This window comes from Diospyros lotus, chromosome 8 (assembly GCF_014633365.1).
Source record: "Diospyros lotus cultivar Yz01 chromosome 8, ASM1463336v1, whole genome shotgun sequence".
Classification (NCBI taxonomy): Eukaryota; Viridiplantae; Streptophyta; class Magnoliopsida; order Ericales; family Ebenaceae; genus Diospyros; species Diospyros lotus.
The window spans coordinates 37,906,756-37,932,176 of record NC_068345.1 but is presented as its reverse complement, the minus strand read 5'-3'; the positions used below and the strand labels follow the sequence as shown (position 1 = coordinate 37,932,176).

Genomic DNA, 25,421 nt, shown 5'->3' with positions numbered 1-25,421 from the left:
GATTTGATTCCTTCATCATGAGCCTTGGATACAACAGACTTAATGCAGACCCTTGTACATATTTCAAGAGGTTTGGTGAAAGTGATTACACTATTTTGTTGTTGTATGTGGACGACATGTTGGTGGCAGGCCCCAACAAAGATCGTATTAAAGAATTGAAGGCACAGTTGGCTAGGGAATTTGAAATGAAGGACTTGGGACCAGCAAACAAGATTCTAGGGATGCAAATTCACCGAGACAGAAATAGCAGGAAGATTTGGCTTTCTCAAAAGAACTACCTAATGAAGATCTTGCGACGCTTCAATATGCAAGATTGTAAGTCAATTTCTACCCCACTTCCTGTTAATTTCAAGTTATCCTGAAGTATGTGTCCTAGCAATGAAGCAGAAAGGAAAGAAATGTCTTGAGTACCGTATGCATCAGCAGTGAGAAGTTTGATGTTCGCTATGATCTGTAGAAGACCAGACATTGCATAAGTAGTGGGAGTGGTTAGTTGGTATATGGTGAATCTTGGTAAAGAGCATTGGAATGCCATGAAAAGGGTCCTGAGATACATTAAAGGGATCACAGATGTTGCATTGTGTTATGGGGGATCAGACTTTACTGTCAGAGGATATGTTAACTCAGATTATGCAGGTGATCTTGACAAAAGCAAATCCACCACAGGATATGTGTTTGCACTTACTGGCAGAGCTGTAAGCTGGGTTTCAAAACTACAGTTAGTTGTGGCCACGTCAACAACAGAAGCAGAATATGTTGCAACTACACAAGCTAGTATAGAAGCAGTATGGTTGAAGATGGTATTAGAGGAAGTTGGGCACAAGCAAGAGAAGATTTTTCTGTTTTGTGACAGTCAGAGTGCCTTGCATCTTGCAAGGAATCCAGCTTTTCATTCAAAGACAAAACACATTCGAGTTCAGTTTCACTTCGTTCATGAGAAAGTGGAAGAAAGAACAGTGGATATGCAGAAGATTCATACAAAAGACAATCTAGCAGACTTTATGACAAAGGCAGTCAATACTAACAAGTTTGTTTGGTGTCGATTCTCTAGTGGCCTAGTAGAGACGTAAGCAACAGGAAATGACAGGGAAGAAAGAATGGTGTGAAGATTGATTGATTCTCAATCAAATCTTCAAGTGGGAGATTGTTGAATAGTCAAAGCAGCCAGCACATGGAATTGCAATTGCAATTGGAAGGTGGCCAAACCAATTATTACATTGAAGGTTGACAGCCAACCTTTGTTAGGCAACTGCTCATGCTTGCTGCCTAACCCATTTACACGTGAGGGAGGTCTATAAATTGGCCTCCCCAACTCATTGTTGAGCATCTCTTCATCTCATCTTCTCCTCAAGCATTCCATTCATCAAATGTTTTCATTTGTAGAGAGAGAAAGAGAAAAATAGAGAGTTAGAGAAAATAGTGTTTTCTCCTATTTTCAAGAGAGATTATGTTGTTGTTATCTCCTTGTGATCTAGAGAGAAAATTGTAACTTCTATTATTTCCCATAGTGAATTCTTCTATCCTTGCTCGTGGTTTTTACCGTAATTTATTTGGGGGTTTTTCACGTAAATCTTTGTGTTCATTTTATCTTCAATTTATCTCATTTCAATTATTAGTTGCAAGCCATCTAGGACCCATCATTTTCCAAGAGCAACATTATATTACTGTGAAGGTAATGATTAGATTTTTTAGATTAAGGATAATATTGGGTTTTACAAAAAAATAATGGTAGCATAGTAAAAACAAAAAAAAATATTTAAAAATGTTTTTTCTTCTCCTTCATACGCCAAATCGGGATGTCTACAAATCAACGGAAAGAGTCTCCCCACCCATGTCCTGTCTCTGTCCCCCTCTGCATCCTCCATTCAAACGACAGGATAAGGTTAGCTGTTGCAAGCAGGTTAATACCTGAGATAAGCAGCTGCCTTTAAAATTGATTTTGGAGGACTAAATGAAGCTGCATTTTGAATATGTTAGTAGGTATAAAAAGAAGATTCTAATGGTATAAGGATTATTAATTTTAAGGATTGAGAGAGATGGATTGAGGACTTAATTTATGTGATTAAGGTTAACTAAGAAGGATTAGTAAAACCTCAGCTCTAAGAAACTTTTGCAGTGTCTTGGAGAAGCTCTTAAAAGCTTTAAAAACAGTAGGAGGTGGCATGAATTGCTGAAGCAAACAGGTGAGATGTTGGCTTCAAATGAGAGGTGGTAAGCTTTGAAAGGGTTGAGTGGCAAGCTGCTTGTTCCTACCTATAAATAGGTGTCTTGTTCCTACCCATAAATAGGTGCCTATTCATATATTTTGGTCAATTAGGTTTATTAGATTAAAAACCAAAATACTAGTGTTAAAACCAAACCAAAAGCCAAAAAATCTTTTTTTTTTTTTTTTGTATATCAAAACCGAATCGAATTGAATTTAGTAAAATCCAAGTGGAATTAATTGATTTGGCAATGCTCACCCCTAATTGTCATAATAGAAGAAAATTATTATTTTCTGTAAAGATATCCATGCTGTATACCTTTTGGAGGGCAAAGAAACTGAAGTTGAGGCGCTAAATAACTGAGTTTCAGTTTGGGAAGAACCATCTCTCTCTCCCTTCCTCCCTTCCTCTTTTGTCCTTTCAAACTGGCTATGCTTTTCTTACTAATTCATTATAACACTATACTTACCAAGGCAAATAGCACCTAATGACAATTATTCCATGCAGTGATCTTTCCTACAACAACTTTACATGGCAAAGACCTGATCAGCCTGCTTGTCAAGAGAATTTGTAAGAACACTAAAGATGCTTCTCTATTTTAGTTTTTCCCACTCCGTTATAGTTCCTGATCAGCAGTTTTTGTTCTTACAATTATTTCTCTTTTTTCATTTTATAGGAATTTGTATGTAAATTTGTTTAGAAGTTCTTCAAACGAGAACCCCTTGTAAGATGTTCTTTCACTTAATATCATCTTTCCATCATCTCCTAAGGTTGAATTCAACTTCTTATTTTAACAACTGAAGAAGGAGATTTCAACTTTGGGGGTCATTTTCCTGCTTCGGATTGATGCTAATTGTTCCTTGGCTGATTGACAGAAGGAGAGTTCTTCCATGTACACATGATGTCACTTGTCCAAGATGTAAGTGTATTTTTTGGGTGATCAGGAATATGAAGTTCCCTAATTTTCTTCATATGTTAGAATTTCGTCACAATACCCTCTTTATAATTCTCAAACTTTCTTATTTTTTGATCATGTTATATCTAACTTCCATTTTTTTCAAAAGAACTTGTTCTGGGTGATACTGGTCTATTAAAGAAGTGGATTCACTTTATCCATGTTATTGCCGAGAGCCTTAGTTATACTCAACATCTTTTTTGTTAGATATTTTTTTGAGATTTTCTCTAAACCCATTAGTGACAATATAGACACGGGGAGAAACATCTCTTAAAAGATAGCAATGTTACGTGCCTTGGAGTCATTGAATCTTTGATATATTAACCCCATTATTTCCAACATTTTCAATATCCAATGTTTTACTATTTTGCGGCATCTTTGTTAAATGCACTAGGTGAACTTGTGCATGGTAATATTTACTTTCCACTTATGGCAGATGGCTGTTCTATGCATGTTAATAGTGGTGGAAATGATTTCACTATGAAGGAAAATCATGAAGAAGTTTTGTATGAAGGTGATGGAGAAGTCCAGGGCGGTACAGCAAGATATTATCGAAGTATAAATAGTTACTGGGGTTTCAGTAGCACTGGGGACTTCATGGACGATAATAATTTGCAGAATGCTCGTTTCATTGAAGTTGAGCCTGCAACAAACTTGTCTGAATTGTATAATACAGCACGGCTTTCTCCTCTTACACTCACTTACTTTGGTTACTGCTTAGAAAATGGAAATTACACTGTTACACTGCATTTTGCTGAAATACATTTTACAAATGACAATACTTATAGAAGCCTTGGGAAGCGGATATTTGATATTTATATTCAGGTAATTCTGTTGAGTTGGTAAACGTGTATATTATTTTGTCAATGCTACAGACAATACTTGATCAAATTTCTTTTGCCTCAGGGAAAATTAGTTAGGAAGGATTTCAATATTGAAAATGAGGCTGGTGGTGCACAAAAGAGAGTGATAAGACCATTCAATGCCAGTGTGACCGATAATTTTTTGGAGATCCGTTTTTATTGGGCTGGAAAAGGAACTACACGCATTCCTAACAGAGGCACTTATGGGCCCATGGTATCAGCTATATCGGTTAGTCCCAGTAAGTAATTGAATAGCTTTCTTTCTTTCTGTCTTACTGTTTACCATGTCTTGGTTGTGTAATACTATGAACTATGATTTCCGGAAGACAAGTTCTTTCGAGGCACAAAGGCATTTTTGTGTTGTGGATAAGTAGTTGAAATCCTTAACCTGCACCAATAAATTAAGGTTCGTAGAGCATTATAGAGCCAATAAGGGTATTTTCTCTCATCAATCTTTCACATTTTGTGAATTATCCTAAATAGTGTTAACGTTGTTCAGGTATAGAAATGCCTTGAACAGCTGCAGCACACTGTCATGCTCAATTATGCACATTATGGTGTTGGGAGAGTGATAGGTACTTGACTTATCAAAGACAAGGGGCGAGGGTGTAATTTGGATGGCTGGCATAACAGCCAGCCATGTGCATAGGGGTAGTGAAGGAAATTGCTAGGTTGTTAAACGCGTAACAGATTTCTGTTAAGGAGGAGGGATGGTAGAATATATAGAGGGGGAAGAAGTTGGGAGGGGCAAGAAGATTTTGGTATTGAGTTTTTGGGAGAGTTAAGGGCCTCTTGAATGCCCAATTTTCTTTTCATTTTGTTAATTTCCAGCTTGTAGTTCCTTTCGATAATCAGTATCCTATCAATTGGTATCAGAGCATCATCGATCCTAATATCCTAATGGTGAACTTGACGGACCGTGTAACACCCCAATTCCCGGGAGGGCATTACGTAACGTAAGATTCCGGGGATATAATTTTTTTTTTCCAAACAAATAACAGAAACCCAACACAAACACCATTCTCCGAAGATCTCGTTACACCTTCTTAGTATATTAACTATGAATCATCAATAACTAAGACAGGTTCACCAACACAAATACGGAAGCTAGATTGAAACCTTAACAGGTCATAACTGAAACCACTTTATTTATGATATAAAGCTGAGCCAACGTTTACATGATGTTTTCAAAATAAGCAACATAACTGAAAATGACATAAAGTAAACTATTCACTAATCGCCGTCATTCCTCGGCAATCTCCTTTCCTTTCACATCGCTGCCTTCACCTGGAACGTTTGAATATTCCAGGGACATAGTCCAAATTAGATGATGAATCATCTAAGTGAGAGTTCAAAATCACATTTTTCATGAATGAATGCAAGACATGAAATAAACCAATACACCCAGTAAGCCCTAGCCCAAGAGAATCCCCAGCGCTTAACCCTACCACGGGAAAAGAGCAATCTCTAAAAGCTATCCCACCATACCGACTCGACGACATGACGCGATTCTAGCTTAAATGGGGCTGCCAACGCATCTCACCAGAATACGTTCCCACCTTAAGCATCCAGGAACCACCATACAATCCCAACTCCAAAATTTCATATGGACCACCTAATCATCCTAGTGTAACTTCTCTGGCCAAACGGCCTGGCACGAAAATCAAGGCGGCTATCCTGACATGCTCATCAGCATCAGATACCCCTATTATTCCGTCACGCCCTTGGAGAATTACGGCTACACTATCCAGACAACATCCTAGCCTGACATCCCACATGAACAACACTGTATGGATCACCTAGTCGTCCTAGTGCAACTTTCCTGACCAAACGGTCTGGCACGAAAACCAAGGCGGCTATCCTGACATGCACACCAGCATCAGATACCCCTATTATTCCGTCACGCCCTTGGAGAATTATGGTTACACTATCCAGACAACATCCGAGGCTGACATTCCATACGTACACATAAAACGCAAGACAATGCCATATTTCACAATTCAATGCATCATATAAACAACATTTATAAAATGTAATGCATAAGTTCAAAATGTTTAGGGACGAACCTCCCTCATAAAAACCAATCGTCACCGGTTACCATTTCAATGCACAAAACCATTTTGCATGAAATCACCACATGTTCAGATAGAACAAGAATAATAAATCAAGTTTTGGGGGTGAACACTCACAACTTAAAACCAAGTTTTTCGGTAGAACACTCACCTTGGACGGAACTCTGAACACCTTAAATCTTGTGCCCAACCTCGACTTTTGTGTAACTCCTCAAGTATTTTGATCAAACCACCTTCTTACACGCCCTTGCGCGCTGCCTAAGTACTCTGCGTGTGTGATGCTTCGTGTATGCTTAAAAAGCCCTCTATCCACTAAACCCGAAGCACTCTTGTCTAGCACGAATTTCTCAAAATTTCGAATGAGAGAATCCTTAGCCATGAACCCCTATTTATAGGTTTTGGAAACTTAGCCACCAAGAAACATATATTCTGCAATCATTTCAAATCTTCTAAAATCTTTTCCAATCATTCCGAATCCTCTAAGATTTTCTGCAATCATTGTAAATCATTCCAAATATTCTAATATGTTTTGCAATCATTTCAAAATCTTCTAATATCTTTTGCAATCATTCCAAAATCTTCTAATATCTTTTGTAATCATTCCAAAATCTTCTAATATATTATATAATCATTACCAAATCTTCTAAGATATTATATAATTATTACCAAATCTTCTAAGATATTCTGCAATCATTATCAAATCTTCCAAGATATTATATAATTATTACCAAATCTTCTAAGATATTCTGCAATCATTGTTATCCGAATCAAATCTTATCCAAATCAATTCATATCCAATCAAATCTTGTCTAAATCTTATCCTTAAAGTCATCATGAGCCTTCATCTTATCTTTAATGTCATCATGAGGCTTCATCTTATCTCTAATGTCATTTATGAGGCTTTTCCTAAATCTCTCAAATGCCCCTAATAAAAAGGTTTCAATAATGACACTTTGGCCCGAACTTTTGGATAATTGCACTTAGACCCTTTTCAACATGGTCCCCGGACTAATTTTTAATTGTATTTTAGTCCCTGAAAAATGGACTAATTACGCTAATGCCCCTAATTTTTAGGTAAATTACACTTTTACCTGAACCTCAAAAATTACGATTTTGCCCCTGGCTCAAAAACTGAACTTCTCTTTAAAGACCTTTATAACCCTCTGAAATATCCTAAAACATTCCCTTGAAAATTTCAAAAAATATCGTTTCGACCTCCCTCTGTCAATTTCGAAAAACTGCACTTAGGACCGAATCTTCGTTTTGGCTACAAACCCTTTTGTTTCTTCCAAAAACTACCGAAGGGTTACTCTACATACCAAATATGAACTTCCTCGGGGTTCCATTGACTTCCCGATTGCCCCTTCATTAATTCGGTATTTCAGCTTAAATCACAGTTGCCTTTTTAGCTGTACCGGGAACCGTTCCCGATCCAATTTCTTTCGGTGCCATAAATCATACCTCGTATTACTTGTCGATACTATACCATTTTCCTTGGCTATCTAGGGTCCAGGGTACTCCCTTTGACTAATTCAGTCGTCCAAAGTTGCGTTAGTGGACCCTATATAGTCTCATTTTTTCGCAAATTCTATTTATGCCCTTCATCAAATATTATTTATACCCTTAATAATTTCTCGGGTATTACAGACCGAGTAGGAAAATTGGAAGGGAGGATGGAAGGCATGCAACGGGAACTTGATGCCATGAGAGGTGTGGTTCAATCGGTGGGGAAGAAGGCAGCGAGCTTGCTGGAACGGTTCGCTTGGATGAGAACGAGGTGGGAAGACCAGGAACGGGAGAGGAAGAACGAGGAGAGACAGGAAGACCAGGAGAAAGAGAGGACGGCGAAACAGTTTGGCGAGCACTTATCGATGGGGTCGTCCCTGACTGAGAAAGCCACGCCGGAGTTGGGAAATCGGCACAAGGAAGCTGGCGGTGAGTACGACGTCTATGGGAGGTCGGAAGGAAGGGGCCGACGCCTGGAGATGCCGGTGATTGAAGAAGACGACCCGAACGATTGGGTGTTTCGGGCCAAGCGATACTTCTTCGTGATTCAGTTGTCGGATGCGGAGAAGTTAGACTCTACTACTTTCGGCTTCGAAGGAGCTACTCTTGCTGGGTTCCAGTGGGAGCAGCGAAGGCGACGGTTGAGGAGTTGGGGGAAGCTTAAGGTGACAGGTGAGGAGTTGGGAGTTGTGGTGAATGGGTTGGCGGTTGAGGAGAAGAGGGACACAACAACATTGTGTTTGGAGGGTGCTGCACTTTCATGTGTCCAGTGCGGGCAACGGAGACGAAGAGTGAGAAACTGGGAAGAGTTGAAGGGGCTGCTGAGGAATCGCTTAGGGTCCATGCAAGAAGGCGCAGGGAAGAAGTTGGATGAGCTGCATATTGAAGGGGGGTTGGCGGTTGAGCAGAACAGGGTGTTGCGAGGCAGAGTGGCTGCCGATGACGATGGTGTTGGGGAGTTCCACGGTGAGGCAGAAGGGCAGCCGACGATCGGTCCATTTAAAAGGCTACGGACGATCGATCCGGAGACAGCTAAGGAGAGCATCTTGCCGAGGAACAGTCCATGTTGTCGGGGAAGATGGTTTGACTCTTAGCCATGTTTCTCAGAAATTTTACGGGGGGTTGGTTGATAATGGAGGGCCCCCCATGTATTCTCACCATCATGAGGGGGTGGGTGCCTCGCCCAAAAAGGTTATGATGGTGGAAGGGCAGCATGTTTCTAGAAGTCTAGCGCTCAATTTGCATCCTGTTGTGGAGCCTAATGATATAGAAGTTTTGCTTATGATAATGGAGTCTTGTTTAAATTCTGATTGGCTCCAACATTCTTTTCACTCTTGGGCACAGAGATGTCAGAATGCAAACAGTGCTGATTCTGTTGAAATGCTGAAGGAGGAATTGGTTGATTCTACTATGTGGGATGAGTTAACAGATTTTGGGCTTTTAAGGGTTGGTCTCATCAACAACACTTGTAATACCCGAGAATGATTTGAGGTCATAAATAATATTTGATGAAGGGCATAAATGGACTTTATGGAAAATAAGACTATAGGGTACACTAACGCAACTTTGGACGATCGAATTAGTCAGAGGGAGTATCTTGGACCCTAGATAGCCAAGGAAAATGGTATAGTATCGACAAGTAATACGAGTTATGATTTTAGGCATCAAAAGAAGTTGAATCGGGAACAGTTCCCGGTACAGCTAAAAAAAGGCAATTGTGATTTAGGCTGAAATACCGAATTATCGTACGGGGCATCCGGGAAGTCAATGGAACCCCGAGGAAGTTCATATTTGGCATATAGAGTAACCCTTCAGTAGTTTTTGGAAGAAACAAAAGGGTTTGTAGCTAAAACGAAGATTCGGGCCTAAGTGCAGTTTTTTCGAAATTGACAGAGGGAGATCGAAACGATATTTTTTCGGAATTTTAAAGAGAATGTTTTAAGATATTTCAAAGGGTTATAAAGGTCTTTAAAGAGAAGTTCAGTTTTTGAGCCAGGGGCAAAATCGTAATTTTTGAGGTTGGGGTAAAAGTGTAATTTACCTAAAAATTAGGGTCATTAGCGCAATTAATCCATTTTTCAGGGACTAAAATGCAATTAAAAATTAGCCCGGGGACCATGTTGAAAAGTGTCTTTAAGTGCAATTATCCAAAAGTTCGGGGCAAAGTGTAATTCTTGAAATCTTTTTACTAAGGGCATTTGGGAGATTCAGGAAAAAGCTTCATAAATGACTTTAGAGATAAGGATGAAGTCTTATGATGACGTTAGAGATAAGATGAAGGCTCATGATGACTTTAAGGATAAGATTTGTATAAGATTTGATTGGATAAGAAAAGATTTGATTTGGGTAACAATGATTGCAGAAGATCTTACAAGATTTTGGAATGATTATATAAAAGATATTAGAAGATTTGGAATGATTATAGAAAATTTACAATGATTGCAGAGAATCTTAAAAGATTTTGGAATGATTACAAAAGATATTAGAAGATTTGGAATGATTATAGAAGATTTACAATGATTGCAGAGAATTTTAGAAGATTTTGGAATGATTACAAAAGATATTAGAAGATTTGGAATGATTATAGAAGATTTACAATGATTGCAGAGAATCTTAGAAGATTTTGGAATGATTGCAAAAGATATCAAAAGATTTGGAATGATTATAGAAAATCTTAGAAGATTTGGAATGATTGGAAAAGATTTTGAAAAATTTGAAATGATTGCAGAATATATATTTCTTGGTGGCTAAGTTTCCTAAACATATAAATAGGGGCTCAAGGCTAAGGATTCTCTCATTCGAAGTTGTGATACATTTGTGCTAGACGAGAGTGCTTCGGGTTTAGTGGATAGAGGGTTTTTAAAGCATACGCGAGGCATCACACGCGTAGAGCACTTGGGCAGCGCGTGAGGACCCCTGTAAGGAGGTGGTTTGATTAAAAGACTTGAGGAGTTACACGGAAATTGAGGTTGGGCACAAGATTCGAGGTGTTCTGAGTTTCGTTCAAGGTGAGTGTTTGTCCCCAAAACTTGATTTATTGTGCTTGTTCTATCTGAACATATGGTGATTTCATGCAAAATGGTTTTGTGCATTAAAATGGTAACCGGTGACGGTTGGATTTATGAGGGAGGTTTGTCCCTAAACGTTTTGAACTGTGCATTGCATTTTATAAATGTTGTTTATACGATGCATTGAATTGTGAATTGTGGGATTGTCTTGAGTTTTATGTGTACGTATGGAATGTCAGCCTCGGATATTGTCTGGATAGTGTAGCCATAATTCTCCAAGGGCGTGACGGAATAATAAGGGTATCTGATGCTGGTGTGCATGTCAGGATAGCCGCATTGGTTTCTGTGCCAGACCGTTTGGTCAGGAAAGTTGCACTATGACGACTAGGTGGTCCATATTGTGTTGTTCATGTGGGATGTCAGCCTAGGATGTTGTCTGGATAGTGTAGCCGTAATTCTCCAAGGGCGTGACAGAATAATAGGGGTATCTGATGCTATGTGTGCATGTCAGGATAGCCGTCTTGATTTTCGTGCCAGGCCGTTTGGCGAGGGAAGTTGCACTAGGATGACTAGGTGGTCCATGTGAAATTTTGGAGTTGGGATTGTATGGTGGTTCCTGGATGCTTAAGGTGGGAATGTATTCTGGTGAGATGCGTTGGCAGCCCTATTTAAGCTAGAATCGCGTCGCGTCGTCGTGTCGTCGAGTCGGTGTGGTGGCATAGCTTTTAGAGAGATTGCTCTTTTCCCGTGGTAGGGTTAAGCGAGTGGGAATTCTCTTGAGCTAGGGCTTACCGGGTATATTGGTTTATTTCATGTCTTGCATTATTCATGAAAAATGTGTTTTGAACTCTCACTTAGATGATTCATCATCTAATTTGGACTTTGTCCCTAGACTATTCAAACGTTCCAGGTGAAGGCAGCGGTGCAAAAGGGAAAGGAATCGTCGAGGAGTGACGGCGATTAGCGGATAGTTTACATTATGTCTTTTCAGTTATGTTATTTACTTTTGAAAACGTCATGTAAACGTTGGTGCAACTTTATATATAAATAAAGTGGTTTCGGTTATGACCTGTTGAGGTTTCGATCTAGCTTCCGCATTTGTGTTGGTGAACCTGTCTTGGTTTATTAATGGTTCATAATTGATATACTGAGAAGGTGTAACGGGATCTTTGGGGAATGGTTTTTGTGATGGGTTTTTGTTTGAAAAAAAAATTTATCCCCGGAATCTTACGTTACGTTAACGCTCCCAGGAATTGGGGTGTTACAACACTGGTGGTTTATCTGGTCCGACTGTTAGTGGGACATCGCTATGGGGAGAAGATGAACCTCAGTTAACTGCATCTGAGCATCAGCAAGAAAGACGAAAGAAACGTTCTGCTGTTGGAACGCCTGACTATTTGGCTCCCGAGATTCTCTTAGGGGCAGGGCATGGTGCAACTGCGGATTGGTGGTCTATGGGTATCATTCTATTTGAGCTGATTCCCACCTTTTAATGCCGAGCATCCTTAGATAATATTTGATAATATTCTCAATCGAAAGATACCTTAGCCCCGGATACCTGAAGAAATGAGCTATGAAGCCCAAGATTCCATTGATCGATTATTAACTGAAGATCCTCATCAGAGACTAGGAGCAGGAGGAGCCTCGGAGGTGAAGCAACGTGCATTTTTCAGAGATATTAATTGGGACACCCTTACTAGACAGAAGGCTGCTTTTGTTCCTTCATTAGAGAGTGCACCTGACACTAGTTACTTCTTGAGCTGGTACTCGTGGAATTCTGCAGAGGAACATGTTTTTTTTATACTGCCAGTGAGTTTGAGGACAGTGAGAATGGTAGCCCCACTGGTAGTAGCAGTGGTGCAAGCAATCGCCACGATGAACTGGGAGCCCTACAATACGATTCAGCAACAATTTCCTACTTTTCACCTTGAGGACAAGGTGAAAGTTGGGGGGAGAGTAATGATAGGCACTTGACTTATCAAAGACAAGGGGTGAGGGTGTAATTTGGATGGCTGGCATAACAACCAGCCATGTGCGTAGGGGTAGTGAAGGGAAATCGCTAGGTTGTTAAACGCGTAACAGATTTCTGTTGAGGAGGAGGGATGGTAGAATATATAGAGGGGGAAGAAGTTGGGAGGGGCAAGAAGATTTTGGTATTGAGTTCTTGGGAGAGTTAAGGGCCTCTCGAATGCCCAATTTTCTTTTCATTTTGTTAATTTCCAGCTTGTAGTTTCTTTCGATAATCAGTATCCTATCAGAGAGACTGGTTGATTTTCTCAATCAAGTATTGAGTGTAATAAACCTTGCGATTTGCAAAAACAATGCAAAAGTTAGCTTGATAACCTGGGCATAAGTGTCCTGTGTTCTTTACTTGAACTGTGGTGCTTTTCCTATCTGTTCTCTTACTGTGTTGGGACTTCTGTCCTGAGATGGCACAAACCGAAGACCATTTATTGCCATGCCCTTGTATGTTTGGTTGGAATTCTTATGCTCATTGATTTGGACCGTAATGAACAAGAAGGCCATGATGGCTAGTCATCATCCCTTATTTGTCTGGTATTTTCACTTCTTCACTTCTCATAGTAACTGTATAGAACAACAACCAAGCCTAACCCTGGTAAGTGTGGATGATTACATGACTTCTAGCTTGTCAATCAACTTTGTCCGTGACCTTATCTTTATAATGCCATTATATCCTGTGTCATTCCTAAGAGTTTTTGTTGGGATTTATGTGAAAGCTTCTCCAAACACTGCCATTTTGGTCAAGGGGAGGAGGGCCTTTCGGCAACCGCCATTGGCAGCCCAAAATGCGGTTGTTTTGGGCCCATGTGTTGGAGGGCCAAAACGGCAACCTCCCCTGCCATTTTCATCAGCTGGTACGAGTTGATTGTTGTTTTGCCTGCTGCTCCTTATGGCCGTCGATCTTGCCTTTACCAGATCAAATCCCCTCCGTTGCCTTTGGTTATTTATTCTCTTTGGTGCCTCGAGATTAGAGGCAGCACAGCCTCCGATCGATTTTACCCTTTAGGGTTTCTTCATTCTCTCATTCTCACAATATCTCTGTATAGTCCTTCTTTGTTTTTCTCTCTAGGGTTTTGCCTCTAATCTGTAGTTATGTGGTTATGGGGCATTTTTTATTGGAGAGGTTTAACTTGTACAGTGAGTGAATGAGTGTGATGTGTATATTGAGGCTATAACTCTTTTTCAATAGTACAGTGAGCTTTCCTTGCCGGAGTTTAACGTGGACGTAGCCCTCATTAACGGGTGAACCACGGTAAATCGCTTGTGTTCGTTTATGCTTTATTTTTGCTATTTTGTTCATATGCATGTTTTAGTCTATCGATTATTCTGTGTATTTGTAGCTCTATTTTTGGGTTTTGTTTTTGAGTAGTGGCCGAGACTTGTCTTGACCCAATAGTTTTGTACCAAGTTTCTTTGGTGTTTGTGCACTTCTTTTGCTACAAATTTCTTCTGTTATATTTTTCATCATAGGTGAGCCTATAATCAATGTCAATAATCAAAGCTACCTTAAATTACAATCCAATCGAACTATTTATAGACAATTAATAGATAAAAATCTATCTTAACTAGGATTTCTTATTCCAATCTAATTAGGATTATACTAACTTAAGGAAGCAAAAAGATATTAAAAGAAGGACTATGCTATTTGTACATTAAGGGCTACACACACGTCCGCAAATGACCAAAATATCCCTCGCATCTCACCGTCTCACCTCACCATGTCTCACCGTCTTGCAGTGCCTCATCGCCTTGGGTGAGGGGTATTTTGCTTATGCGCTATACCGTGAGACGCGAGGGGTATTTTGATCATTTACACGCGTGTGTGTAGTCCAAGGTGTAGCTCTTGATGTACAAGAAGCATTTCCTTAAAAGAAATCCAAAGAAATTAGGAAACAAACTAAAATAGAAAATAAACTTAATAAATAAAATAAACAATACTAATTCCTAAAATTTATTATTCTGTCCTACATCACTGGGTGCTTGCCATTTAAACCAAACCAATTGATACCAATTGATAGGTGGTATTGCCTAAAGGATCTGAGACACGCTCAATTAAATTTGCTCTTCCCTCAGATCAGGTGGACCGCCCTTCCCCTTGGGAGTGCTTGACATGAAATCAGATCAAGAATGGGGCATTCTGATACCAATTTGTCATGGGGTTTAGGCGCTTTCCATCTAGAGAAAAAGCACAAGTCATTAGCTGGTGCTGCCTACCCCATTTATGTGCCACAAGATCTCCCATTTCTTGTTCAATGTGGGATCCAGCGTGCCAAACCTCAGAGACATTGCTGCAGTTTAACATACATTTATGGCTCTGGGAAATGGATTTAATGGTGAATTTTCTGGTCTTGTGGGTTCTTTTTGGTGTCTATCTTGCATGGACAAGTGAGGGCATATATGTGCGTTTTATCTTTATAAGCAATTCTACAATGACAATATGCTATGAATGTCGGGCTTTTACCTAAGTTATCAGATAAGTGTTTCTTTGCTCAATTGTTTGGCTGTTGTCATGTGCATGGGATTCTCATTAGTGGTGTTTTGGTTTGTTCTTTTGGGCAGATTTCAAATCTTGTCAGCATGGGGGAAAGAAGAAGGCTACTACTTATATTACTGTTATTACTGTTGGAGTTGTGGCAACATGCATTATTGTTCTGATAATCAGCATCCTTTTGTGGAGAGGTCATTTAAAAGTTAGAAAAAGGAATAGAAAAGGTGAACATTCCGACCAATTATATTTAAACAGACATTTTCTTTGTTTCTAAAATTTGAATGGATGCTATACTAGTATAAGTGGTAGAAACTGCTATATTTCATTCCTGGCAGATCTTGAAGGCTTAAAGTTGCAAAAGGGTTCCTTTACTTTGAAACAGATTAAAGCTGCCACTAATAATTTTGATTCTGCAAACAAGATCGGAGAAGGTGGCTTTGGCCCTGTCTACAAGGTGCTTTAGCTAACCTGATGATTAGCTGATTCAGCTTCTTAGATCTTATGCACAGATTTCTGAGTAAATGCTGGATGCAGGGTCTATTATCTGATGGTACTGAAATTGCAGTGAAGCAACTGTCCTCTAAGTCAAGACAAGGAAATCGTGAGTTTTTCAATGAAATAGGCATGATTTCCTGTTTGCAACACCCAAATCTTGTTAAACTTCATGGATGCTGTATTGAAGGGGATCAATTATTATTGGTGTACGAGTACATGGAAAACAATAGTCTCGCACGAGCTTTGTTCAGTAAGTTTTTCTTGATTTTGACACCCCAATAAGAAAATTGTCGACATTTCTCCTATTAACATTGGACTGCAGTGACTTTACTAATGTTTCTCTGTGTTGAATAATGTTCAAATCCAGATGACAGCCAGTTGATACTTGATTGGCCAACTAGATTTAATATCTGCATTGGAATTGCAAGAGGTTTAGCTTTTCTACATGAAGAATCAAGATTCAAAATTATTCACAGAGACATAAAAGCTACCAATGTGCTTCTTGATGAAAACCTAAACCCAAAAATTTCAGATTTCGGACTGGCTAGGCTTAATGAAGATGAAAAAACTCACATTAGCACTAGGATTGCTGGAACCATGTGAGTCACAGGATCCTTTCTGGATGAACTCTGTCTTTACTCTTTAGATAGTCTAACCGTTCCTTTGTTCAGTACATTTGAGTTCCTTTTGCATGTTGAATGAGGCACCAGAATCTTGATTTGCAGAGGATATATGGCCCCAGAATATGCACTTTGGGGTTATTTGACCCACAAGGCTGATGTTTACAGCTTTGGAATTGTGGCTTTGGAAATTGTTAGTGGGAAGAACAACAACAATTACATGCCGAGTACCAACTTCGTCTGTCTGCTAGATTGGGTACTGAAGGACATCCTTTCATTGTACTGGAGCCTAGCTTGATATATTTGTATCATAGAAGATGAAACATTCTTGTCAATTACTTATTGCCTACTGAACTTTTTCTCGTAAAAAAAAATCACGTTGTCTAAATGCAGGCCTGCTACTTGCAAAAAGATGGAAACTTAGAGGATCTCCTTGATCCAAGATTGGGGTCTGAAGTCAACATGAAACAACTTGAAAAGGTGGCTAAAGTTGCGATGTTGTGCACGAATGGATCGCCGTCACTCAGGCCTACAATGTCCGAGGTAGTGAGCATGCTTGAAGGACAAACTAGTATTCCTGATATCGTCCCAGACCCCAGTTCTTATACAGAAGATCTGAGGTTTAAAGCCATGAGGGACTTTCATCGAGAGAAGAAGCAAAGCTACAGTCCCAGCAGCAGCCAGACGGCCCGGACCCCGAATTCAATAACTATTGAAACAGAGATTGGCACTTCTTCTACATCAATTGACAATCTCTATAAGGTCAATATGGATTCCATGTCCTACTGATGCTGATTTTAGATTATGCTTCTGCGGGATGTGAGCCTAGTTGTGCCCCCTGGAATAGACATCAGGTGCTTCTACAGTTTTACTTAAAAGTAGTGAACTTAATTGCTAGGTAGATTATTTGACCGTGCTGCTTCTGCATGATGTACATAGTTATTATTTTTCTTATACCTTCACTTAGAACAGGGGGAGGTAGAAGTGTTGCCCAGAAGATGGTTTTTGCTCTTCTTTTTCTTCTTTGTATGCTCTCCCGGAGGGAATTTGTTGTAGAATCTCACATTTTTGGTGACGTCAATTATAATTATTCTAATTCAAAACTTTGTATGATCCTTCCCCGAAAGAATAATGCTATTTGGTCCTGTATATCATGGTTCTAAATCAGAATAATCTACCTAGCAATTATTGAAGGATTAATGTAAAAATTAAAATAAAATTCCAAAACCTAGTTAGTATGTGGCTTGAACCCTATTGCTTCAAACCCCGAACCAAGGTAAATATAATATTGACCAGTGAAAAACACGAGTATAATACAAGCACTTTTTGGGAAATATTCATTCCAATTTCAGTTGCAACAACCAAGAGCCTAAGTGCTACCCGATAAACACAATGCATGAGAAGATAATGGATCCATTGAGCTAATTAAACACAATGCATGGCTTTAAGGAACAAGCAACACTTTCAGCAATAAAGCTCTAAGTCTTAAATTGAAGCAAATAGATCATTCCCTTCCTGAACTGCGATAAATCACTGATTATTCAGAATAATAAGCAGAAGTCTCAGATTTGTTTACCACGATGCTTATGGCTTGAGAAGTATTGCCATTTGATATGTGATCTTTGAGACTCATTCTAGCAGACATGCAGAAATAAACTCACTAGTGATTGTCCAGACTCTAATTTGCATGTCGTTCTCACGAGGGATTCTGTACATTTAATTAGTCCTCTAAATTAAAATCAGTTCATAGCTCATCTTTTCTAAAGAATTCTGAGCCGTTGCTAATTAATCAATTTTTATAAAACAAAGAGCTTTTGGAACTAAAAACATCTTGTATATATATATATATATATACACAAATGTTATTAAGATACTTAATTATGATGTTTATTCAAATAAAAATAAAAATATATGTTATTGAGCGTGCATCTCTAAAAAGTAGATTACTTGGACCAATAAATTAAGGAAATTAGATTAAGATTGATGAGCATGAACTGAGTGATGAGTAGAACTTTTTTTCAGCAAATGATAAATGAGCTTTTCTTTGTCTAATTTAACAATTGTTCAGACCTTAATTAAAATTAAGTTATAAATAAATTAGGGGTAGATCTTAATGTCTTTATTTTTCAGAAAGATATTCTAATTTATGTCAATCGAGTTCGTTCCAAATTAATATATTTAAAAAGATCATTAGTTATTCCAATTAAGCGATCATGTTAACTATAAATCCTAAACAACAACGTTAACTCTTCTAATTAATATATATTATTTGACTTGGCAATGAAATATTCAAGACCTAATTGATAAACTAATTTATGGGAGCGAGTTAAAAAAGAGAGAAAAAAAGAAAAAGAAAAAAAGAATGGAGCTATGTTGAACGGGCCATGGCCACGAGGCCAATGAGAAGTAAGGGGCCAAGTGTCCCCATCTCCCAAGCATCTAGCAACCGCTTCTCAGCAATCCCAGGCTTCGTTGCCACCTTAATTAAACACCTCCATGCACATAAAACCAACCTTTTCTTCTCGATCCTTGCCTTTTCTTTCCGAACCCAATTACTTATAGTTACATACATATATATAAATAAACGGAGAGAGAGAGAGAGAGCGATCGCAGATCGGTCGGCCGGCTACCTAGCTGAAACAGAAAACGTTGAAATTAACTGCTGACTGGATTTTGAAATTAAGTAGAAGTTGAGATATATCGATGGCGTCGAGCGACAGGTCGCCGGGGGAGATGCCGCCGGGGGACGGGGCGGTGCCGCCGGGGAAGCCCATGACGGTGGGGCAGCAGGTGCTGGACATGGGCGCCCAGATGATGCAGTCGATGAAGCCGCTGAAGCAGATGAGCCAGCACGTGTGCACCTTCGCCGTCTACAGCCACGACGTGTCTCGCCAGATCGAGGCTCACCACTACGTCTGTCGCGCCAACCAGGACTTCCTCCAGTGCGCCGTCTTCGACTCCGATGACTCCAATGCCCATCTCATCGGTATATACATATATATATATATTAATTGGATAGAAAGATTTTAAATAGTATTATTTGAAATGAAATATATTTGATTAATTATCGCTGCAGGCGTGGAATACGTAGTGTCGGGCCGTGTATTCGACTCGCTGCCGGTGGAGGAACAGAAGCTGTGGCATTCCCATGCTCACGAGGTATATACTTAATTATTCGATTAATTAATTACTTTTAAACCTTATATAATTTCTCCTATTTATTGCACGATCCGTCATGTGTTTGATTTTGTACGTACATTCAGATCAAATCAGGCCTCTGGGTGAATCCCCGCGTTCCAGAGATGATTTCCAGATCCGAGCTCGAGGATCTTGCAGGAACGTACGGCAAGTTTTGGTGCACCTGGCAAGTAGACAGAGGTATATACTACGTAGCGCTCTATAAAAAGTAAAAGCATCAATATCAATATCATTTGAACCCTTCTATACAAAGGTAACTTAATTAATGCATGCAATTACGTACGTGTGTGAATGCAGGGGATAGGCTTCCTCTTGGGGCGCCATCTCTGATGATGTCGCCGCAAGAGGGGAACATGGGGTTGGGGGTGAACGTGAACGCAGAGTTGGTGATACAGAGGGACGCCACGTATGGCATTTCGACGGATGGTCTGAAGAGCTCCAGAGCAGACCTTCAAGTTCCTGCGATGACAAATCCATATGCAGACTACTGGCAGAAGACGGGAAAGGGCTTTGCTCTTGACATAGAGAAGACTGAGATCAAACTCATCGGGGATTCTTAATTAATTAATTTCCCATGAAAATGCAATCTATGTGTGTAACCTCTTCGTTTCAGGTACCTTTTCAAAAATTATATATATGTGGCTACGGTTAGCTACATGATTAACGGTGGTGGTGATGATGTGTGTCGGTGTATTAACACTTTCTGTTAATTTGTCTTATTATTCGTTCATGATAATTTTTCTTGTCTTTTATGAACTTGAGCCCATTAATGTCCACAGAAAAAACCTATTTTTATTGTTGTTAATATAAGATAAAACGAAAAATGTATAACTCATCAGTGTGTCTGAGTGGAAGAGAGGTCTTGAGAAGACTCTTCTTACAATATTACGTTTACAACTCAGTCTCTCGACCCTAAATTAACTTTATAATAATCAAAATAGTCTATGCATATATAAAATAACATCACAATTTGTTACTAATTAAATGTGCTTCAAATGTGCTAGTAATATCAAATTTATAACCTTAGAATATAGTGTAAATTTTACGGACATTCCTGGCTTTACGTACGTAAATTACATCGTTTATTTTTGTAGTTTTAAAAATAACACCTTTTTTTTTTTTTTTTTTACCATGAATCACTTTTTCATACCATTAGTAAATGACCCTTAAGTTTTTTCAAATCCCTAAAATGTCTTTCTCTAATTCAATTTATTTGACAAAAATAAGAAACAATTAAAGTAAATGGTGTTAGAGATGGCCACCGTCGCCTTTTGGGTTCACCAATAAGATCGCAAATAAGTAGAGTCATTATGGAGTTATTGGGTGTTCGTTTGTTAAATTAAACTACTTAAACTTAAACTTAATTTTAAAACTCAATTTATAAACAAATTGAACTTGCACTTAATAAAGCTTAACTTTGTTAAGGTTCGCGAACAAATTAATTAGTGACTAATGAATAGACTCAATTAGAGACTCGTGAAGATGTTCAATTAGAAACTCGACTAATTTATAAATACATTACTATTATTATAAATACATTAATACTAATTTTATATTAGTAAATATAAAATTATCAAACTTTAAATTATTATAATAAAATCATTAAATTTATTATGTTTTTTACTATTATATTAAGTCATCATCTAATATAATATAATATATATATAACCAAAGTTACAAACCTGAATTGTAAAGCACATGTGTCACACACCCCTCTCCCTCCTTGCAGGTGAGATAACTTTATCTTTCTTCATCTTCTTAATTTTTAGTTTGTCGTTGTCTACACTTTGTCTTCACTATGTCATCATCTCACTTGGTTAATCCAGATCTTTCAAACAGACTCTACCTCTTTTCGTCGTCTTCACGTCATCTTGAGTTTTCGACCCACTTCTTCATCCATTTCTTTACCTTTCCTTCCTTATGCAAAGCAAGCACTATTCTTCTCCTCTTCTCACAAGCTCGAGCTCAAGCTTGCCTCCACAGAAGCTTCTTGTGAGGTGAGCTTGAGATGACCTCAAGCTTGAGTAAAACTCGAGGTCGAATAAAATTTTAAGCTCAATTCGATCTCAAGCTTAATGTTTTCTTGCCGAGCTGAGTTTGACCTCAGTAAAATCTCGTCTTGGCTCAATTACATCTCTATTCACTAAAGAGAGAGAAATATACCATCAGTTTACAAAGCCTCTACTTCTACCACTACCTTTGTGCTATCATTGCCTTGGTCTCCAAACTAGTGTTTGAAACCTATCATGATTTCATGATGGGGTTTACTATCACCTTGTAAAATCTTGTCTGTCATTGAACTAGAAATAATAATAAAGATGTGAGAGAAACAAGAGGCAATAGGAGAGAAAAGATATAAAGAAATAAAATATGATTGCTGCAGAGGGAATGGGAGAAAAGAAAGAATTCTGGATGTTAGAGGTTCCACTATGGTCAATGAGCATTTATACAGTGCAAGTGAGGCAAAAATTTGAAAATACTTAGTTTTGGACTTCTCTTCATACCATGATATATCGTAATATTTTAGAGTCGACGCGATATCTTCAGGGTGACTTTGAGAGTGGCCGAGTAGCAATACTCTTCTAATTAATTATTGGGATGAAGTGGAGAAAAAGAAAAAAAAAAAGGGAAAAGAGAGAGAAAGAAGGGAAGAGAGAGAGGGGTAGAGTTTATATATAGAGAGAGATAAAATAGTCAATTTGTATGTTTGGTAATGAAAAGGGTGACGTGTTATTTTTCAAAATATAAAAATAATTAATATTATTTAAGCAAATCTAATAGGTGACACCAAATGTAGCCTCTATATTAGAAAATTTGTAATGTGTTATATGGGTAATGTTATTTGTATAGAAGGCTTTTTACATGTAAGTTTACAGGTAACTTAAAAATATCATTTTACCCATTTCTCTTTCTCTCAATAACCAGTTTACACCTTAATTTCTCTCATCTCTCTCCCTTTTCTTTTCCTTTCTTTCTCTCTCTCATATCCTCCCCTTTAGCATTGCCCCTAGCTATATCCCTACTTGGCCGACAATCAATGCCTCACCCCTCGCCTTTTGCCTTTGCCTACTGCCACCTCGCCTCTTACTTGGACGGCCGACGCCTCGCCTTTTGCCTACCATCTCGAGAGACGAGGTAGCCAGGTGAAAATGTAGCAGGCAACTAGCGACGACGGTCGATCAGGCAAGGATGCAGCGACAGCGGGCAACGAGGTGGAGACGGTGGCGAGAGGAAGGCTATAAGAGGCAGTGCTGAAGATGAAATGAGAGAGAGAAGTGCAGTTGCTGGAGAGAGAGAGAGAGAGATGAGAGAAGAGAATATTGCAAATTTATCGTGATAAGTCCTCAATCTATCCCAAGAATATCATTCTGTAAAAGACGTTATGTACCAATAGCATAATCCTGTGTCATATGAATAATGCTATTTGTACAGAAGGCAGTGTACAAAATGCTTTACAGAGTGATTAAATGACCAATTTACCCCTCTGATAAATGACCCAAATCCAAAAGACCTAAAACTCTTTCTCTCTCTCTCGCCCTCGCCGCTCCCCGACCGCCGACCGCCGACCGCCATCTCCTGCTGCATCCTCGCCACTTACTGACCATTGCACATCTCGCCTTTGCCCTCGTCGCCCTTTCCTTGGCTACTTGCTGACCGTCACTGCCTATTGCCTCCTAGCCTGGTTGACCGTCGCTCGCCTCGCCCTTACTGTCGTCGCTGCCTCCTGCATCCTCTGTTGGTTTAGGTGGTTGCCGATTGCTGGAGAATGCAGCGATGAGGAGACAAGGTGATAAGGCGACAGAAGCAAGGCGACAAGAGGAGGCGAGGTGACGACGAGAGCAAGCTGAGGTGAAGAACGGCGACGGGTGGTTGATTGCAGTAGCAAGGGAAGGGGAGAGAGAAACAATGGGGTAAACAAAAATCGTAAACTCTTTTATATATGTACAAATAGCATGACCCATGTTATATACATCAACTTCCAACTTTCGAGGCCTTCATACAACGCCCTATACGTGGCAGCAAGCCCCAACAATGTCAGCCACCTCAACCCCGCCCAGCTCAGGACTTGGTCGCCATTACCCAACTTCTGTTCCCCATTCCATTTCCATATAACCCAATCCGAGCAATGCTATTCATATCTAGTGTAGATGAGAGATGAATAGCACTTCATGTGGTAGTCATATGAATTGAAAAAGATGAAAGAACACTTAACAATTTTATTATAATATCAATCAAACCCTCCTATGTAATTGCCACATGAACTACTATTTATCTCTACTGGACATGAATGGCATTACTCACCAATCCCTCTGTAATCAATCAATTGCCTCATTTCTATTTCTATATGGAAAATGCTATTTGTAGAGAATGTTTACAGCGATGATATATCGCGATCTTTTGACATCAAAATATCACGATATTTTGATTCCTGTTCATCCTTTTCTCCCTCTCCCCCATTCCCTCGCCGCTGCAACCTCACCTGCCGCCGTTCTTCGCCTCCGCCTGCTCTCGCCTCGCCGTTGCAAGCTCCGCCGCCTTGCCCCGTCGCCTCTGCCGCCTTATCGTGTCGCCTCGGCCGCCTCACCTCGCCGCTGCCGTCGTACCGCTGGGGCCAATGGTGTGAAAGGGAGAGCGAGAGAGAGACAGAGGGAGAGAGAGATGCTGTATTCGGGGCATTTGGGTCATTAATTGCAGGGGTAAAATGGATATTTTGATTGCCCTATAAATATTTATGTAACATTTGTTGCTATTTCATTTCTATATATTTGAAGGACAATATATATATATATATATAGAGAGAGAGAGAGAGAGAGAGAGTATGGCGTCGGGAGACGACGGGGTGCCGCCGGTGACGGCTGGGAAGAAGATGCTGAACAAAGGGGCTGAGCTGCTGCAGTCCCTGAAGCCGGTCGGACAGATGAAACGGCATGTCTGCAGCTTCGCCTTGTACAGCCACGACATGAGCCGCCAGATTGAGACCCACCACTTCCTCAGCCGCCGCAACCAGGATTTCTTCCAGTGCGCCGTCTACGACTCCGACGACGACGCCTGGGCCCGATTCATCGGTACCACAGTCTTCTGTCAATCAATATTGGTTTCTTCTATTTAATTTCTTTTCACTGGAAGTGGCTACTAATTAATTTCTTTTCACAGGTGTTGAATATATGATATCGGGCACCCTATTTGAGACACTGTCACCTGAAGAACAGAAGTTCTGGCACTCTCATGCATACGAGGTTAATTATCTGCCATTTTTACAGTTCTTTTATACAGAAACAATGGAGAATTGCAAATTAATGTGATCGCGAGTGATATGTATTTCAGATAAAATCAGGCCTATGGATTCATCCCTGGGTCCCAGAGATGATTCTGAAGCACGAACTTTTAAATCTTGCCAAAACTTATGGCAAATTCTGGTGCACCTGCAAGTCGATAGAGGTTAGAAAATCAACTGCTTGTTGTTTAATTTTGTTTTTTTTTTTTTAAATTTATGGTTGCATAGATTGTGGGTACCTGGGAGAGTATAGGAGACAGGCTGCCTCTGGGTCCACCGGCGCTGATGGTGTCGCCGCAGGCGGTTAACGTGGGGTTGGTGAGGCAGGAGCTGGTGGCGAAGAGAAGCATCAAGTATAATGACTTGACGGATGATCTCAAGGCTTCCAGGCTGGAGATTGCGGAGCCGGAGTGGATCAACCCGCAGGCCGACTACTGGAACAGCACCGGCGTGGCTTCGCCGTCGCCGTTGAGCCGGCGGAGATGAAGAAGACGGCGGCACCGTTTCCATGAAAGTAGACATCTAGCCATACGGTTTAGCCCAGTGCTGAAATGGGCTCGGGAAAGCAATACTGTAGCGTGTCCAGTAGAGGTCCGACTAGTAGGCCTCACCAACAGGACTACCGAGCCAAGCCCACACTCATCACGTCTCTTGTTTTTTTCTTAAACTATTGCATGCAGACAGTAGATCTAAAGTGAAAGGGGCGTATTCACGT

General features: G+C 39.8%; 3 protein-coding genes across 5 annotated transcripts in view; all 3 read left to right on the top strand.

Moving 5' to 3' along the window:
• The window catches only part of LOC127807579 (probable LRR receptor-like serine/threonine-protein kinase RFK1), a 32,976-nt gene extending 15,640 nt beyond the window's left edge, over nucleotides 1-17,336 (top strand). The window contains exons 14-25 of one of the 3 annotated variants that reach the window (XM_052345557.1): nucleotides 2,712-2,774; nucleotides 2,881-2,928; nucleotides 3,080-3,123; nucleotides 3,596-3,984; nucleotides 4,066-4,261; nucleotides 15,190-15,342; nucleotides 15,454-15,572; nucleotides 15,653-15,719; nucleotides 15,801-15,863; nucleotides 15,981-16,212; nucleotides 16,339-16,489; nucleotides 16,627-17,336. In XM_052345557.1, the coding sequence (XP_052201517.1) occupies nucleotides 2,712-2,774; nucleotides 2,881-2,928; nucleotides 3,080-3,123; nucleotides 3,596-3,984; nucleotides 4,066-4,261; nucleotides 15,190-15,342; nucleotides 15,454-15,572; nucleotides 15,653-15,719; nucleotides 15,801-15,863; nucleotides 15,981-16,212; nucleotides 16,339-16,489; nucleotides 16,627-17,022 (1,921 nt within the window). In that variant the 3' untranslated portion in view covers nucleotides 17,023-17,336. Of the gene's footprint in view, nucleotides 1-2,711; nucleotides 2,775-2,880; nucleotides 2,929-3,079; nucleotides 3,124-3,595; nucleotides 3,985-4,065; nucleotides 4,262-15,189; nucleotides 15,343-15,453; nucleotides 15,573-15,652; nucleotides 15,864-15,980; nucleotides 16,213-16,338; nucleotides 16,513-16,626 lie in introns of all 3 variants that reach the window. The other 2 variants (XM_052345556.1, XM_052345558.1) reach the window with 2 other exon arrangements.
• A 1,600-nt stretch (nucleotides 17,337-18,936) lies between these two features.
• On the top strand, nucleotides 18,937-19,991 carry LOC127808644 (oil body-associated protein 2A-like). The gene is made up of 4 exons (XM_052347214.1): nucleotides 18,937-19,219; nucleotides 19,310-19,392; nucleotides 19,497-19,611; nucleotides 19,729-19,991. Exons 1-4 carry the CDS (start codon nucleotides 18,937-18,939, stop codon nucleotides 19,989-19,991), a joined length of 744 nt encoding a protein of 247 aa, XP_052203174.1.
• Nucleotides 19,992-24,298: 4,307 nt separating this feature from the next.
• Nucleotides 24,299-25,192, top strand: LOC127808382 (oil body-associated protein 2B-like). Its single transcript, XM_052346904.1, has 4 exons — nucleotides 24,299-24,497; nucleotides 24,586-24,668; nucleotides 24,757-24,860; nucleotides 24,955-25,192. Exons 1-4 carry the CDS (start codon nucleotides 24,299-24,301, stop codon nucleotides 25,190-25,192), a joined length of 624 nt encoding a protein of 207 aa, XP_052202864.1.
• Nucleotides 25,193-25,421: the final 229 nt, after the last annotated feature.